Raw genomic sequence first — 17301 nt, 5'->3', positions numbered from 1 at the left:
TTACGACCCTTTATCGGAAGTTAATCTCTCCCCGGAAGTAGACGAAGTAGAAGTCAACAAAATGAAAACATACAAATTTTATTGAATAATTTGTAGACGAACATAATTGAAGTAATGACAACCAGTGCAATAAACACTTCCAAGCCAGTTCTCCATATTGTAGTGATTGGCTTTCACCACAAGAAAGGCTGTCAGGTGAAATTTTAGTTTATTGATTGATGACAGATAAAGTATTTTGAAAGGTACAGGTTACACAGCAGTAAATCACAGTACTAAACTATAGACGTAATGAAGACTATAGAGTTTATTGAAACACTTACAGTTTAGTTGGTTCCCTGGAATATTGAGATAATACATGTATTCTTCATAATTAAGTACTTAAAAAAAAGTGGTATGGCAGCAAAATAAATTAAAAATAAGAGAGATAATGCACAAATTTAGAAATTAACCCATATTTTATTTCATGAACATTTCAATTTATTTATTGTGAAAAATTCTCAAGGCATAAAGTCAAATTTGTATGTACTGGAAATTTAACAATGTATAAAAACATACAAAAATTTTAAAATGATTGTGCAGAAGGTCTAGATTAAATAAGTAAATTATACCAGACAAACAGAACAAACTATGCTAATACAACTGGAAAAAAGTGTGTAAAATAAAGACAATATTTTAGTCTTTCGGAAATACCCTCGTTCCTCAGATTTTTCCGATAATAATTTGGAAAATCCGGAAATGATGCTTATATTGCAGGACCTAGCTTCTGTCACAGATGATTAGCGTGTGGCTATGCTCAGGGGTTTTTTTTACTAAGAAAGTGACGCCGATATTCGGCGTCTTCCCCTACCAGAATTTTTCCCCTTAAAATACAATATCCCCACCAAAAATATCATTTTCACCAAAATATAATATTTTCTCTCAAAGAAATGTTTATTTTTCCTTGGGGCATTCGACAATTATCCAATTTGCACCATGTACAACGAATTCGCGCTCTCTCTCTCTCCAGACGAACACACAACATCTGGGAATCCCAGTTATTCTAAATATAGCTCTTAAATAACGTCATGTAAACTGGGCAACTAATCGTAATAATCATGTGACTATTTTACTGGATACCGGTCTTGCGCGAGAAGGGTGTTTTGTCAATTAATTACCGGAAACCAGTCGAATTTTCATCCGGGCTATGTGCAAGCCGAGGTATAAACGTGAAAACAGAAAAAAATGTCTCACAATTAGCGTTCTTACACAAACAAAATAAAACATTCGAACTCGGAAGATACTGAACGCATCGAGGCATTTTTTAAGAAAGAATCATCGAAAACCGTTATAACCCAGCAGGATTCCGAGGTAATCAACATCGAACATTGTGAAAGTGAAAGTAAACAATCGGCAGCTGCCGCTCCTTTCCCTTCCAATACTGTAGCAAATCAAGATCGTCAACCCATTCATCATGAAATTGAAATCACAAAATTGACATCGTCCCCCGGCCCCAGTACAAAAATATAGTTGAAAACATTTCCCATTATTAGATCTACACCTGCAACTTTATTAAGGACTTTGACTTTAATACCTGTTAAATGTGTTTAAGAACAAAAAGGACAGAGACAAGTCTCTTTTGATGAGTTATAGACATTGAAATGAATAGTTTTTATTTTTTCCCCTAATATCTCTCTTTCGCACTCTTTTTTTCCCCTTTCACCCAGCGTCCAGCGTCTTCCCCTGTCTCTAAAAAAAACCCCTGATGCTATTTATTAGTGAAAACATCCTTTTGAATGATAAATATTCAAATTATAACCAAAAATAATATTTTCTGAAAAAAAATCACTATCAAATATAACATCATCAATTGTGCAGTGATTTTCATGACCTCAGTTAGTGCTGCAACAATACGCCAAAAACCGTATTGCAATATATTGTCAGTTCAAAAACCTGTATTGCAATATATCGCAATATATTGCTAACTTGTACCAAAATTATAACTTGCCAATTACCCGATAATCCCATAAATTCCAATTTTAAAGCAAATTCTGGTAAATATTTACTATAAATGTGCTCAAGAATAATAAGAAACACAAACATTCGCAAATTTTCTTAAGTATCAATACATTTTTGCAATTGTTACTATTTAAAGATGTGATGAAATAACGTCCAACCGGGGCGTTTTTCCCACTGAACACGCGTAATTCAGCTGACGTGATGTTCCCGTTTTTATACAACACAAAATACACCCATACTTTCCATGCGACGTTCTACATGTATGTATAATTTTCACGCGCTTTTTATTGAGACAAACGATAAAGCACTTTTTATTTGACGCTATAATTTTTTATTGTCGCATTAGCATTAAAATTTGGAAGCGTGTTTCCGAAATTCGGATTACAAATAATGCTCAAATCAGAATCGAACGAAACATTTACAGCTGTGCGCAATTAATTCAACGATAATCTGTTCAAAAGCATCGAATGAATGCTCCCATGTAACAACGCTACTCTGTATAATACACTTTTTAGAATGCTATTTTTACGTAAATAATAATTTACACTGCTTTGTTTTGTTTATCTTTGTATCATTATTTCGGATGGCTTTTTTGAACGAAATGTGAATGAATTTTTGTAAAATTTTCGTACCGGTATGATGAAAATCATATCGCAATACAATATGCGGATTGCGTATTGCGATATATACCGATATACCGGTATATTGTTGCAGCCCTAACCTCAGTCATATTCAACGCAGATATGAATATCCTTTCTGGAAATGTACATATCTTGCAAGATTTTTACAAATGCTGGGTCAAATTTTAAGAAATAACATGAAACACAGCTCGCGTGACCTACTCGTTGTTGATCAGACCCGATCAAAGACTGAAATCTTCACAGAGAACCGTAAAAACGCAGTCATAAGTCGAGATTTTTTACCTCCAAAGTTTGATTAAAAAACCGGTATCGACTTATGAGGTGGTCCATGAAAAAAAAATGAAAGTCCATGAAAAAAATAATGAAATTCGACGAAGATTGATCCCCGTGGCAATAGTTGTTGTTGTTGTATAACAAAAAATTCGTTGATTTACGACTAACAAAACGTCGTATTTTTACTGATACTTACCAATTAATATAATCACAGTTTGTAATTACTCTTGTTTTTATTTTGATAATTTTAATCCAAAGTCTTCATGTAAGCAGGTGTTGTTCTTTTACTGTTCATGGAAACAAAGAATCAAGGACATCATTTAAAGTCTCGCGAAAATTCGCAGTATGTGTGAATCGACAGTTTGACGTCATCAAAGGAAAGCCGTTTCCTGTCAAGAAGCCATAAAGAACACCTATCTCGCCGACAAAATTGGATTCCTTTGTTTAGAGAAGCGATATGCTTAACCAATCGCGTGTTTGTAACTCGCTTGCAATCGTCCCATTATGCTTGAGCACGTGTATAGCTCCGCCTTTGAAACTGTTTCAGAGAAAAAAGGTGGAGTTAGCGGTCTCTTGGGTATGTCAATCATTGTTATAAAAACACGTTTTACTGAGACACTAATCAATTGTTTTGACAGTCAGATTAAAAGTACAAAGATCGGATTACAGTGATAATATTGTTTCATCGGATTAAAAGCGGAAAATAGTTTGTGGATAATTACTAGCGTTGATTATTGAGTGCAACCATTTATTAATTAGATAATCAAAAACACAACTGGACTTACAATGAATCTTTGAAAATGTCTGGCAATTGAAAACGCCAGGCTTATGACAATGCATTTAAAATACGTGTGATAGAGTTTTCGGAGAATTTAAATAACAACAGTGCTGCTGAACGTGAGTTTGGTATAAGTGAGTAAACAGAAAATTTCTGACTCGACTTATGAAGCTAACATACTCAAAATCTCCAATTTTGGTACCAAAGTATACCCCCCGACTTACGATCCGGGTAGACTTATGACTGCGTTTTTACGGTAAAGGGCATTTTCCCTGTATATTCTGGTCTGGAGGCCCTAAAATACATATAAACTATATTGTATATATTGTATATATTGTAGTAAAAAATTAAATTGAAGTCAACATACTTATTATTCATGAACTGCACATTTTCATGTCAAAACTAAAAGAAGTGAAAACATAAGTTTTTTAGCTGTAAATGAAGAAGAAATTATAACAATGTTTTGGTGGAATGACTTATTTTGGTGGTTTCCTCCTCCTTCACATGCCAGCTTTTTAAAACTAATGATATTTGTTCCTATGCAAGTTTATTGATAGTTTTGCAGGAAATACATTCAAAATGGAGGAAATAATGGTGACCAACAAGAAATAAACAAGTCATGTGTAGCAAAGTGGATGCATTACACGAAATGTTGTACATAAAGTATTTCCAGGACTCCTAAAGTGAAATCTACAGGGTTAATGCATTTCATATATGGGGTGTTCATTTATCATTTTTTTGTAAGAAGAAACACTGCTTCCTATAAATATTTTTAAATGGTTGAATTTTTAAAATTGTGTATTGGATAAAGTATACAGCAAAACAATGAAGTCCTTGGGAATCTTAACTTATTTTTCACATGGGCAATATTCTCAGGCCCCATCTAATGATTTATCTAGAAATTGTTGGAAAATTGATGTCTTCTACGGTCTACCATTACGGGTAAGCAAGAAATTTAAGGCCCCATAAAAAAGCACTAGGTAGATTTCCACAATCTTTTCATTTTATGGTTACCTTTAGTGCCCAACTTTTGTAGAATTCATCATTCTTAATAGCTTCCAAAAAAATGAAGTACTGAATCTTCCCTAACACAGACAGCATCTCTATAAATCTAAGTTTGTAATTTTCAAGCTTAAATTAATAAATCCATCGTAAATAAATACATCGGATTAAGCTATAGTCTTGTACTTCTATAAATTACAATTTTCAATATTTTAGCTATTTTACATAGGTGGATTATGCCTTCCCACCGCTTGTCCCAGGCGGAACCGTTGACAGTCATGAAACACCAGCAGAATGGAAGCATCTGCCATCGCTTGCAATACCTGATGGCGCTCATAACTACACCCAGGGTGGGTTTACTCAACTACTTTTTAATATTAGGCACACACTAGTAAGGGGATAATTATTTTCTTAATGTTCATCTTAATTTTTAAGGATAAAAGTAATTTAGTTTCAAAAGTAAATAAAATATTTTTTTACCATAATTGGCACATTGATTTTTTTTTTGCAATAGCAAACAACTTCGGTGCCTTCAGTGCTTTGATTTTATTGCAGACAGCATATATTTTCACCTACCTGGTCTCGATGACAGGCATAGGACAGTATATGGAGTGGCCTGCTACAGACAGATCGAGACTAAGGTAGAATTGTTGTTCTGTTATTGTTTTGTTTGATCTTTGACACTCATAGCTTTAAAATTCGTCTGTTTTTCCAAGTACTCTTTAATGGATTGTTCAATATCATGAACATTGACTGTTCATACGATAACCACAAAACTTATACTTTTAAGTCAGTACAAGCATCTTCTGTTACTCTTACATGCTGAAGTGGTTTCAGTTTTGCACTATGACCTGTATTTCTTTTCTGTTTGTAGATCAAAACATGTATTTACAATTTACAGACAATGGCTGCTTATGTTTCGGCTGCTTGCGACTTGCAGTAGATTTGTGTACAGGATTTTTGAGAAATTTTTCTTTTTATGTCCCCCACCACTATAGTGGGGGTCATATTGTTTTTGCCCCGTCTGTTAGTTTGTTTGTTTGTTTGTTTGCGCCAACTTTAACATTTGCCATAACTTTTGCAATACTGAAGATAGCAACTTCATATTTGGCATGCATGTGTGTCTCATAGAGCTGCACATTTTGAGTAGTGAAAGGTCAAGGTCATCCTTCAAGGTCAAAGGTCAAATATATGGTTCAAAAGTGCTCATTTAATGTACACTTTTGCAATATTGAAGATAGCAACTTGATATTTGGCATGCATGTGTATCTCATGGAGCTGCACATTTTGATTGGTTAAAGGTCAAGGTCATCCTTCAAGGTCTTAGGTCAAATATATGGGGACATAGTGTTTCACAAACACATCGCTTGTTTTAAATTGCCACTTTCACAAATTTGTTGATACTTTCACACAATTGTACTTACTGATCATGGATGATTTTATCTCTTTCAATAAATGTATACTGCATTTGTTGACAGGATTTGAAGATAAAAACAGATGATATTACAAGAAGTACTGTACAGAAAAGTGTCTGTGTGCTGAGTAATTTGGTAAGTATTTAATACATACATGTTATGTTATATATATTTTATTTTGATAACAAAGATAGATGGAAATTAAATGATAAATTGTAAATTATATTTGTTTATAATTTCATCATCAAATATAACACCACATAGTTTATTGGAGAAGTATTACAGTTGTCATTTTTGAACTGTTAAATGTAAAATGGCCAAAAGTCCTCATTACTTACTGTTTATATCGTGCACCTGAGATGTGCCCGTTCAACATGATAGGTTACGATAATAATATGGGCTGTGCTCTGTGAAAAAAAGGGTTCAATGCATGTGCGTAAAGTGTCTTACCAGATTAGCCTGTGCAGTCCGCACAGGCTAATCAGGGATGACACTTTCTGCCAAAACTGGATTTTTGCTAAGAAGAGACTTTCTTTATACAGAAAATATCATAAAATCGGAAAGTGTCGTCCCTGATTAGCCTATGCAAACTGCACAGGCTTATCTGGGACGACACTTGATGCACATGTATTCAACCCCCTTTTCACAGAGCGTATAATTTCAATTACAGCCGCTGTTTATATTGTGCACCCTAGATGTGCCAGTTGAACATGTTAGTTTACGATAATAATATAATTAGCTCATCTATTTTTTGAAAAAAAAGTATGAGCTATTGTCATACCTTGGCGTCGGCGTCCGGTTAAGTTTTGCGTTTAGGTACACTTTTCTCATAAAGTATCAATGCTATTGCATTCAAACTTGGTACACTTACTTACTATCATGGGGGGACTGTGCAGGCAAAGTTAATGTAACTCTGACTGGCATTTTTACGTAATTATGTGCCCTTTTATACTTAGAAAATTGAAAATTTGGTTAAGTTTTGTGTTTAGGTCCACTTTTTTCCTAAAGTATCAAAGCCATTGCTTTCATACTTGCAACACTTACTAACTATCATAAGGGGACTGTGCAGGCAAAGTTATGTAACTCTGACTGGCATTTTGACAGAATTATGTGCCCTTTTTATACTTAGAAATTTGAAAATTTGGTAAAGTTTTGTGTTTAGGTCCACTTTTTCCTAAAGTATCAAAGCCATTGCTTTCATACTTGCAACACTTAAAATACTAACTATCGTAAGGGGACTGAGCAGGCAAAGTTATGTAACTCTGACTGGCATTTTGACAGAATTATGGGTCCTTTATACTTGAAAATTTGGTTAAGTTTTGTGTTTTGGTCCACTTTACCCCTTAAGTATCATAGATATTGCTTTCATACTTGGAACACTTGCAAACTATCATAAGGGGACAGGAAAGGAAAAATTGCATAACTCTGGTTGTCATTTTTACGGAATTATGGCCCTTTTTTGACTTAGTAACTATGAATATATGGTTACATTTTGTGTTTAGATCCACTTTACTTCTAAAGTATCAAGGCCGGGTAGGGTGGCATATAGCAGTTGAAATGTCCGTCAGTGTCAGTCAGTCTGTCTGTCCGTCCGAAAAAAAAATAACATTGGCCATAACTTTTTCACTTTTTAAGATAGCAACTTGATATTTGGCATGCATGTGTATCTCATGAAAGCTGCACATTTTGAGTGGTGAAAGTTCAAGGTCATCCTTCAAGGTCAAATGTCAAATTTATGGTGTCTGTCCGTCCGAAAACTTTAAAATTGGCCTTAACTTTTTCAATATTGAATATAGCAACTTGATATTTGGCATGCATATGTATGTCATGGAGCTGAACATTTTGAGTGGTGAAAGGTAAAGGTGAAGGTCATTCTTCAAGGTCAAATGTCAAATATATGGCGTCTGTCTGTCCGAAAACTTTAACATTGGCCATAACTTTTTTAATATTGAAGATAGCAATTTGATATTTGGCATGCATGTGTATCTCATGAAGCTGCACATTTTGAGTGGTGGAAGTTCAAGGTCAAGGTCATCCTTCAAGGTCATCCTTCTGGGTCAAAAAAATAAATAAATTCAAAGTGGTGTTCTCATGAAGCTGCACATTTTGAGTGGTGGAAGTTCAAGGTCATCCTTCAAGGTCAAGGTCATCCTTCAAGGTCAAAGGTAAAAATACAAATAAAAAATTTCTAAGCGGCAATATCATGAAGCTGCACATTTTGAGTGGTTGAAAAAAAGTTCAAGGTCAAGGTCATTCTTCAAGGTCAAGGTCATCCTTCAAGGTTAAAGGTAAAAAAAAAAATCAAAGCAGCGTTATCATGAAGCTGCACATTTTGAGTGGTGTAGGTTCAAGGTCAAGGTCATCCTTCAAGGTCAAAGGTCAAACAAAATAAAAATAAATCAAAGCGGCGTTATCATAAAGCTGCACATTTTGAGTGGTGGAAATTCAAGGTCAAGGTCATCCTTCAAGGTCAAAAAATAAAAAATAATTTCAAAGCGGCGTTCTCATGAAGCTGCACATTTTGAGTGGTGGAAGTTCACGGTCAAGGTCATCCTTCAAGGTCAAGGTCATCCTTCAAGGTCAAAGGTCAAAAGAAAATAATACAAATTCAAAGCGGCGTTCTCATGAAGGTGAACATTTTGAGTGGTGGAAGTTCAAGGTCAAGGTCATCCTTCAAGGTCAAGGTCATCCTTCAAGGTCAATGGTCAAAAAAATAATATTTCAAAGCGACCTTCTCATAAAGCTGCACATTTTGAGTGGTGGAAGTTCAAGGTCAAGGTTATCCTTCTAGGTCAAAGGTAAAAAAAAAAAAAAAAAAAAAATTCAAAGCGACGCAATAGGGGACAAACACATCTCTTGTTTTTTTCAAACATGGTTAAAAAACACAAATATTTATTTTTATTATTTTATTTTTGAAATACCGTCCAACCATCCCCCCCCCCAAGAATCCCCCCCCCCCTACAAAAAAATAAATAATTTTTTTTTGGCATTTTTTTGGCATTTTTGGAAGATAATGTAATAAATGACCACACCCCCGCGCTACAACCCCTCTCCACTCCACCCCCTCCCTCCTTTGTGATTGAAATTAAGATAGGTCCCTACATCTTTCAAAAGAAAAGTAGATGAGCGGTCTGCTCCCGCAAGGCGGTGCTCTTGTTTTAATTGCAGCCACTGTATGGACTGATCGAAGCGAAACTGGAGCTCATTACGCATGCCTACTTCCTGGAGCTAGATTTCAGACAAGTCTCACTTCTAGAAGACACCTACAACAATCTGAATGCCTCGCTGCGAGAATCCCTGTTGGACGGTGGGTCTCAGGTAATTCGTTTAGTTTAAACTAGTGTTTTTTTCCAGACGTTTTAGGTGGCGTGGCGCCATGCCTTTTTTTGTAGCGCCACTCTGCCCCTTTTCAAAGACATTTAGCGCCACGCTGCCCTTTCAAAAGGCTGCCACCCTGCCCTATCATGAGCACCCGATGTTTTCGGCCCTTATTGATAACATCTTAATTGCCCTTTTACCAAACTTCTAAGCTGGATGAGTATCAGATTATGGCCCCAAGGTAGCGAAGATTAGCGCGGTTGTGAATTAGTCATGGGTGAATAACCCTGCGTCAATATCATTCGATAATGTAAGAGGCTATGTTATACCAAGCGCACTTATCGGTCAGTGATGTGTACACCTCCAAGATAAAATCGTGGAGTGTTACTTCGGAGACTTTTCATGAAAAACTCGATGTTATGATGTTATCCTCGTGGAAATTGTGCATTTCATGCATAATTCAGTTATATCAAGACATATGTTTGTATGCATATTCACATTTAAAAACACAAACAAATTAATTCTTTATTGTTATCGTTTTTACGATAATTTTAATTATTGAAATAATAACTGAGATGTATACTAATTAAACAAAATGCGAATCGCGTATTAGGCGTACGTATTGTACAATTTTACTTTGATATGTGCACCTGTCGCTTACATCATGATTTTAACAAGATGGCGGACATACAGAATTAAATTGTGACTCCGCAAAAATGGCAAATAAAGTCGTAAACAATTGAATTAACGATGGAAATCATACATTTAGAAGGAATAATAAAATGTCTGTGATAATCAACCATGCATAAAAATGTTTTAGATAGCAACAACATATTCATTTGTAATCTACTCATTGGATGTATGTCACTGAAACGAGTGTTTACATATTGTTAGCGATCAGTTTAGTCGCAATGTTAAACATCTGACAAGATTATCGTTAGAAAATGGGATAAGACAAACATGGTTTCATTTATATGTGTATAATCAGATTTAATGCATATATTGTTTTATTATGTTTGTCGTGCTGTACAGTGTTTTGAAATAGCATGGAACTTAAATGTACATTGCAAGGTAAATATATTAATATAACTCAAACTAAGTTAAATACATCAATTACCATTAAATATGCTTGTTTATATTGTGCTTTTTTTCCCACAACTGCCTCTGATGCGATTACACGTTTTCTCCCTAATTCAGGTATTCACGGAATGTTTTTGCCCTTTTTTGCATAAACTGCGCGCTAAAATGCCCTTTTTGAAAGTAATGCGCCCTGCCCCTTTGCCCTCCTGGAAAAAAACACTATAAACCTATTTATTTTTTAAGCTGGATTGCAATTAAAAGCCTGATGCTTATTGAAACGCTCTCAAGTCCGTTTCCTGGGTAGAACCAGTACTTGGTGTCTTTGAAGGAGATCTAAAGAACGTTCCCACTGACCTTCTTATTGATAGCAGGACACTGTTTTCACTACACTATGGCGACCACATACATCAAGTTACTACCACGTAACCAGTCATCATACCACCGCAGACTGAGGTTATATTGGAATCACTGTCCATTTCTTTGGCACTCAGAATGCATGAAATATTATCACTTTGCGGATTGAACTACTTCAGCATTTCTCAAGCATTTGAACTTCCATGTGTCAGCAAAATAAAGCAGCACACGATTTCATCGCCCGCCAAAGGCGTTGTCCCTGCGTTTGTCTGTCAGTCCCTCTGGCACAAAATTGTGAAAATTGCAGGAAATATCAATTCAACAAATTTGCTTGTTTAACCAAAGTTATCCACGCTTTCTTGAGTTATTTGCCCGTTAACATATGAGTCTAAGAAAACTGGGAATAATGCATGTGCGTAGCCTGCACAGGCTAATCAGGGACAACACATTCCACTTTAATGCCATTTTTCGTTTAAAGTCTTTTCTTAGCAAAAATCCAATTTAGGCGGAAAGTGTTGTCCCTTATTAGCCAGTGCGGACTGCACAGGATAATCTTGGACGACACTTTATGCACATGCATTATGCCCAGTTTTCTCAGAACTCGACTCATATCTGTAAGTGCAGTGTGGGTTAGAAGCCACGTTTGTGTCAAAGGAAAAGTTGGGGAGAGGTTAGAATCCACTAACCGCATAAGGAATGTTCAAGCAAAGGTAAAATTTAGCAGAAGTAGTCACATACATCTCTTCCTTACTGTATGTGCTAGTTCAAAGGGACCTTTTACAGATGTTGGCATGTATCAAAGTTTGTAATAAAATGCTTTAAATTGATAGATGCAAACATCAGAACTAAAGAGTTCCATATCAAACAAAAAGAATTACAGAAAAATAAAAAAAAGTAATCCACATCTGACTCTTGGAGTGAAAGTCTAGCGCTTTTATCTCTCGGCCATCAGTGCTGGCGTAAAATTACCTGTATTTTATTCGTAATATAGGCAGTCCTGATAATGTCACAAATATTACGATAACAACAGAACTCTCCAAATTATTCAATCGTTTTGCGTTTGAAACGGTTGATAATTTTGCGTTTTTAAATCATCATATATACATATAACTTATATTTTAGTGCATGTTTAATGTTCAGTCTTACTGTTTCCAGGCAAAATACATAACCGCAACGAAAATTTACAAATCTGAAACATTTTTTTTTCAATTTTGTCAATTTACTACAATGTGAAAAGGCCCCTTTAAATTGATGGTCTTGACCACGTCACATTAGGAGATTAACCCTTTGCATGCTGGGAAATTTGTCGTCTGCTTAAATGTCGTCTGCTGAATTTCTAAAATTAGCATTTTCTTCCATTTTTTTCAAAGAATACTATCAGAATAGCAAACAGTTTGGATCCTGATGAGACGCCACGTTCTGGTGGCGTCTCATCTGGATCCAAACTGTTTGCAAAGGCCTTCAAAATTCGGTTCCCGCACTGAAAGGGTTAAAGCATCTTTAGTGAGAATACCCGCATCACAACCGTACGTCAATTACATGGAATCTATATATAGTGTGTTTCAACATTTCAAAAACAACAAAATCTGTAGAAACAAGCGCCCAACTCTATAGCTACACTGTGGTTGTCACTTCTAATCAGAAATCATGTGTTTTAATGGTGTATTTTCTTATTTTTTCAACTCTGATGTCGCAGCATTATTTAAACAAGGGAAATAAGCAATTTATGAAAAAACTGAAATGCGAATAAGTCATCAAAATAATAATTTTCCTTTTCAGAAATTAAAACAACGACTATTGAAACTTGATTATTTAGCAAATTCTCTGGTGTGTAGAAATCATCAAGTTTGGATTTTTTTAAATGTGACCTTTGACAAGGTCTGTCGAAGCAGCTGGTTTTAAGTATAACCTTGACATTTTGCAGGTGTTCTTGGGGATGAATATCAAAGAACTGGTGCAGACGTACAGACATCGTGTTATGACCCTCTTCAAGCTTGTTCTTCTGGATGAGAAGGGTACGTAGAAAATTGGAAGCAAAACGCCATATGCATTTATGGAGGATTTATTGATTTGTTTGAATAAATTGGCTCATGATGTGGTTGATTCTTATGATTGGTTGATTATTTCACAATTCTCCAGATCAGGTTTTGTACATTGGGTAACCTTTAATTTATTTGCATTTATGTGCACTGAATTCATTGAGCATGTTCACAAATTGTGTGTGTGTGTTATTTAGACATGTACAAGCCCCTTACAATTATGATTGATTAAATGACTAGCATGTGTATCAGTAGAATCGGCCCTCTTAATGAACACATCTTAATGTTTTAAGTGACAAGAATAAAACACTCAGTCATGTTTTATATGTCAATGATCTATAGTTAAATATGTATTCTTGGACATACCAACAAAAACTGCATTTATATCAGCAATGTTTTGACAAAATACTGGCTAGACTTCTAAACTCCCAGTAGTAAAATGTATCATGTACAAAGTTTCTCATAATATCAGCCCTTCTGATTGGTTGCTACGGTCGCGCATTTGCTTGTTCTTTAAATAGATTCTCAAATGGAAAATGAAACTCTTGCTCATGTATGTTCTTAAAATATTTTTACATGTTTTTCACAAAAAAACGGTTTATAAAACATTTGATAAACCTACTAATGAAATAATGAATAATAACAAACTTATACAATTGGTATGTTACGTAATTTAAAAATCATAGCATCACCCTGAATAAACATGACCTACTTTCCAATGAAAACAGAAAATCATGAAAATGATCATCGTTATTTTAATTAATCAATAATTAATAGATTAAAACTTCTTAAAATTGAAAAACATTAACTGTCCAGTTTTTCTTGAGTGTTTTTCGTTACAGTCATGAGGAGGGCCGTAACTATGAGAATAAGGGATAACTGATTCTTTTATTGATTGATTCCAGGTATTGTTCACTGGCTCGCCTGTTGAGAGGCTTGCAAACACCATGTTGACCATACTTTCATTATATCCAGGTATGACCAGAAAATTTACAGAAATTTGGACTTATAAAATAAATACCATAATTTATGTATGGAACGGATAAGGTTGGGAATTAAGGAATGAAATCCATATGAGACAACAATTTAAATTCTTTAATCAAAATGATTGGAATTGGAAGTCATTAATGGCTGTATTTATCTAGAATCAATAAAATAATGATCATAGTTGAGAAAAAAAAGCAACTACTCAAATTGATTTATGAACCTTGTGGTATTTAAACTGATTTAAATTACTATAAAAAATCGTAAACATCCAAGAACGTTTTTACAACATTACAGTACTTTTATTAAAATTTTGCATTCTCTTTGCTGTCCTTCTAACCCTTTACCACTTTGATATGCATTTTGAGGCACATGTGGTCCCTTAAAAAGTTAAATTTAATTAAAGACCATTCTGACTAGATTCAAGTTGTAAAGGCTTCAATTCTTACCCTTAGATACCCATGAGCAGCGAGCAGCATAAAACCTGAACAGACTGCGAGTTACTCGCAGGCTGTTCTGGTTTTATGCTGGTTGCAAAAGCCATTTCCGCTTGGCTTTTTATGGGAGAAAGGGTTAATTCATTTCAATTCCTACACTTCTTGTCAGGCATGATAGAACAAGGCCTGGCAGAGTGCACGAGTTACGGAGGTGACAGAAACATCAGCCCGACATTGAGACACACCGGTGTGGGGGAGGAGGCAGAGGAATTTCTGGAGATCAGGTTTGATATTTGTATAAATTTAATATATAAGCCCGCCCCTCTGCGATAACAGGGCTTAATGCATTTACGTAAAGTGTCAACCCTGATTAGCCTGTGCAATTGCACAGGCTAATCAAGGAAGAAACTTCTGGCTTCAATGCTATATTTGGATTAAAGGAAGTTTTGTTTTAGTGAAAATCCAGTGCATGAGGAGTTTTTTTTCCCTGATTAGCCTGTGCATACTGCACAGGCTCATATGGGAACACATTAGCCCTCTTTTCTCAGGACAAGGCTTATTTATATTAATTTGAAGATATCTTTTGCACTAACTTATTTGTATTTTGCATTTATGTTGTTTTCTTTACATTTACAAAAGGTGAATGCATTAATGGTTAACTTTGTACTTGTTTCTTTCTAAATCAGAATGTTTGTATGCCCCTAGCATGATCTGCATGTATCATATATTAACTGGACTTGCCCGTCCTTTTACTCCTTGTTTGTTTGTTTGTTTATCTATACTGCTTAACTCAAAATGACAGGCTTTGTTTAACATACATGAGGCCTCATTCGAAGCCCTTATTCTTGAACAGATGACGTCTTTGAACACCATCAGCACATGACTCATTGTGACCATGACATTGGTCTAATTTTGGACTAAGACTAATTCAGAAGGTCCAACAATTCTTGGTTAACCAAAAATGATGCGTTTGCCTAACGTCAATTCTGTTTGTATCAAGGCTTGGATACTTGCATGGCTGATGTCTTTTGATGTTATCAAAACACCCACACTTTAGCAAACTACATTTTGACCTTGACACTTTCCGACATTGGACTTCAATTCATAACATGAATTCCGCTTGTTTCATAACACCAATACCGCTTGTTACAAACATGAATACAGCTTGTTCCATAACACCAATGCCGCTTTTACATAATATCAATACGGCATGTTACATAACATCAATACGGCATGTTACATAACATCAATACCGCATGTTACATAACATCCATACTGCTTGTAACATAACATGAATACCGCTTGTTACATAACATCAATACAGCTTGTTACATAACATCAATACCACTTGTTACATAACATCAATACTGCTTGTTACATAACATCAATACAGCTTGTTACATAACATGAATACCGCTTGTTCCATAACACCAATACCGCTTGTTACATAACACCAATACTGCTTGTTACATAACATCAATACTGCTTGTTACATAACATTAATGCTAATTGTTTCATAACATCAATACCACTTGTTACATAGCTGTGATACTGCTTGTTACATAGCTTTGATGTTTTTGAACACCATCAACACACTCACATCACTTGACCTCATTGTCAACTTGACCTTGACCTATTTTTTGGACTTAAACTAATTCAGAATGCGAAATATGGTTAACCCAAAATGATGTATTTTATGTAACATCAATTACACTCACAACTAAACTTTGATACTTGCATGGATGTTATTTATGAATACTTTCAACACACTTATATCATCTGACCTCATTTTGACCTTGACATTAACATACTTTCGGATTTCTTAAATTATTTTAAGTGATTTTGAATTTCTCGAGATAAGGTTCCATATTGTATGAGCACTTGAAGTAATGTTTCAAAGTTTGGAAAACCAGTAATGATATTTAATAAATATCTGAAGTAATATTTTTTAAAGTTTGCTTCTGGAACACATTATCTCATTAGGAACGGTCCAGGGTTTTACGTTTAAGCCCATTGTCTAGTTAGTTTAAACCTATTTATTTTAGCTTGATGGCATAGAAAGCCCAAGACTTGTGTGAAATGCTCTCGAGTCCATTTTTCCTGGGACTAGAACCAGTACTTGGTGTCTATAGGGGAAATCTAAAGAACGCTTTCACAGTGGGGATTGAACCCAATACCTTTTGATCGCTAGGTGGACACCATATCCACTTCACCACTGCAAAGTGGTTTAGTTGTAGGGGCCTTGACTTGAAGGTCCCTGGTTTAAATCCAAATCATACCACTGAAATGGATATGCGCAAAGAACCACTCCATTCAGAGTTCTGAAAGGGTATTTAGCCAATTAGTTGTGGCTGAATATTGCATGTTTAATTAACGGAGAAAGGGGCAGTGGGTAAATTACAGATTCGGCCAAAGATTGAAGATGTACAATCAATTTCAGTTTTAAAACCTGAAACCTTTAGCCTGTTTTTTTTACTTTCAGATATACTGGTGAAGACTTTATACCTAAAACCTTTTACTTTTCCTTTAACTTCAGATATACAGGTGATCTAAGTCCAGATATAAGTGGGCTGTCAGGTACAGATTCGGTGGAGGCGGTGGAACCAGCGTCCCCCACCATTGATCGTGGACTGGACCAACCAAGTTTTCCTATGAATGCTGCAGAATCACTAAAAATATCAACAACCAGTCAAGCCTTGGGAGAGTAGCTCTAAAAAAGTTTACAAATCCACACTGCTGGCAGAAAATGTGATAAGGATAGCAGTGATAGTTCCAAAAGATTTGCACAAAAATCCTGCACAGTCTGTGATCGAAACCAAACCGTTGATAACTTAGACTATGTAGATGATTACTATGCAAAAGACGCAAAATCCATTGATGGTAATCATGTGATAATGCTAAGTTAAGGATCAACTTGAGTATAAAGGAGAGTGATGGTCGTCGATTAGTGATGGCAGAAGACGTTAACCTGCTTACAGGAATAAC

The 17301-nt window shown here is 35.3% G+C and overlaps 1 protein-coding gene across 1 annotated transcript; it reads left to right on the top strand.

The window, feature by feature from the left end:
* The first annotated feature begins 31 nt into the window (after positions 1–31).
* LOC127854503 (late secretory pathway protein AVL9 homolog) lies at positions 32–17024 on the top strand. Its single transcript, XM_052389568.1, has 10 exons — positions 32–195; positions 4919–5039; positions 5245–5330; positions 6168–6239; positions 9273–9422; positions 12781–12871; positions 13001–13014; positions 13801–13870; positions 14486–14600; positions 16853–17024. The coding sequence occupies exons 1-10, from the start codon at positions 115–117 to the stop codon at positions 17022–17024; spliced, it is 972 nt and encodes a 323-aa protein (XP_052245528.1). The 5' UTR covers positions 32–114.
* The last annotated feature ends 277 nt before the right edge of the window (positions 17025–17301 follow it).

Source organism: Dreissena polymorpha, chromosome 13 (assembly GCF_020536995.1).
Source record: "Dreissena polymorpha isolate Duluth1 chromosome 13, UMN_Dpol_1.0, whole genome shotgun sequence".
NCBI classification, from domain to species: domain Eukaryota; kingdom Metazoa; phylum Mollusca; class Bivalvia; order Myida; family Dreissenidae; genus Dreissena; species Dreissena polymorpha.
Note: the sequence above shows the minus strand (reverse complement) of the source record. Positions and strands in the feature narration are given on the sequence as shown.

Excerpts from the sequence above, each read along its gene's own strand:
- LOC127854503 (XM_052389568.1), top strand. The coding sequence starts at position 115 with ATGACAACCAGTGCAATAAACACTTCCAAGCCAGTTCTCCATATTGTA. Across the intron at positions 5,331-6,167 it reads ACAGACAGATCGAGACTAAG|GATTTGAAGATAAAAACAGA; the intron begins GTAGAATTGTTG and ends ATTTGTTGACAG. Across the intron at positions 14,601-16,852 it reads GAGGAATTTCTGGAGATCAG|ATATACAGGTGATCTAAGTC; the intron begins GTTTGATATTTG and ends CTTTAACTTCAG.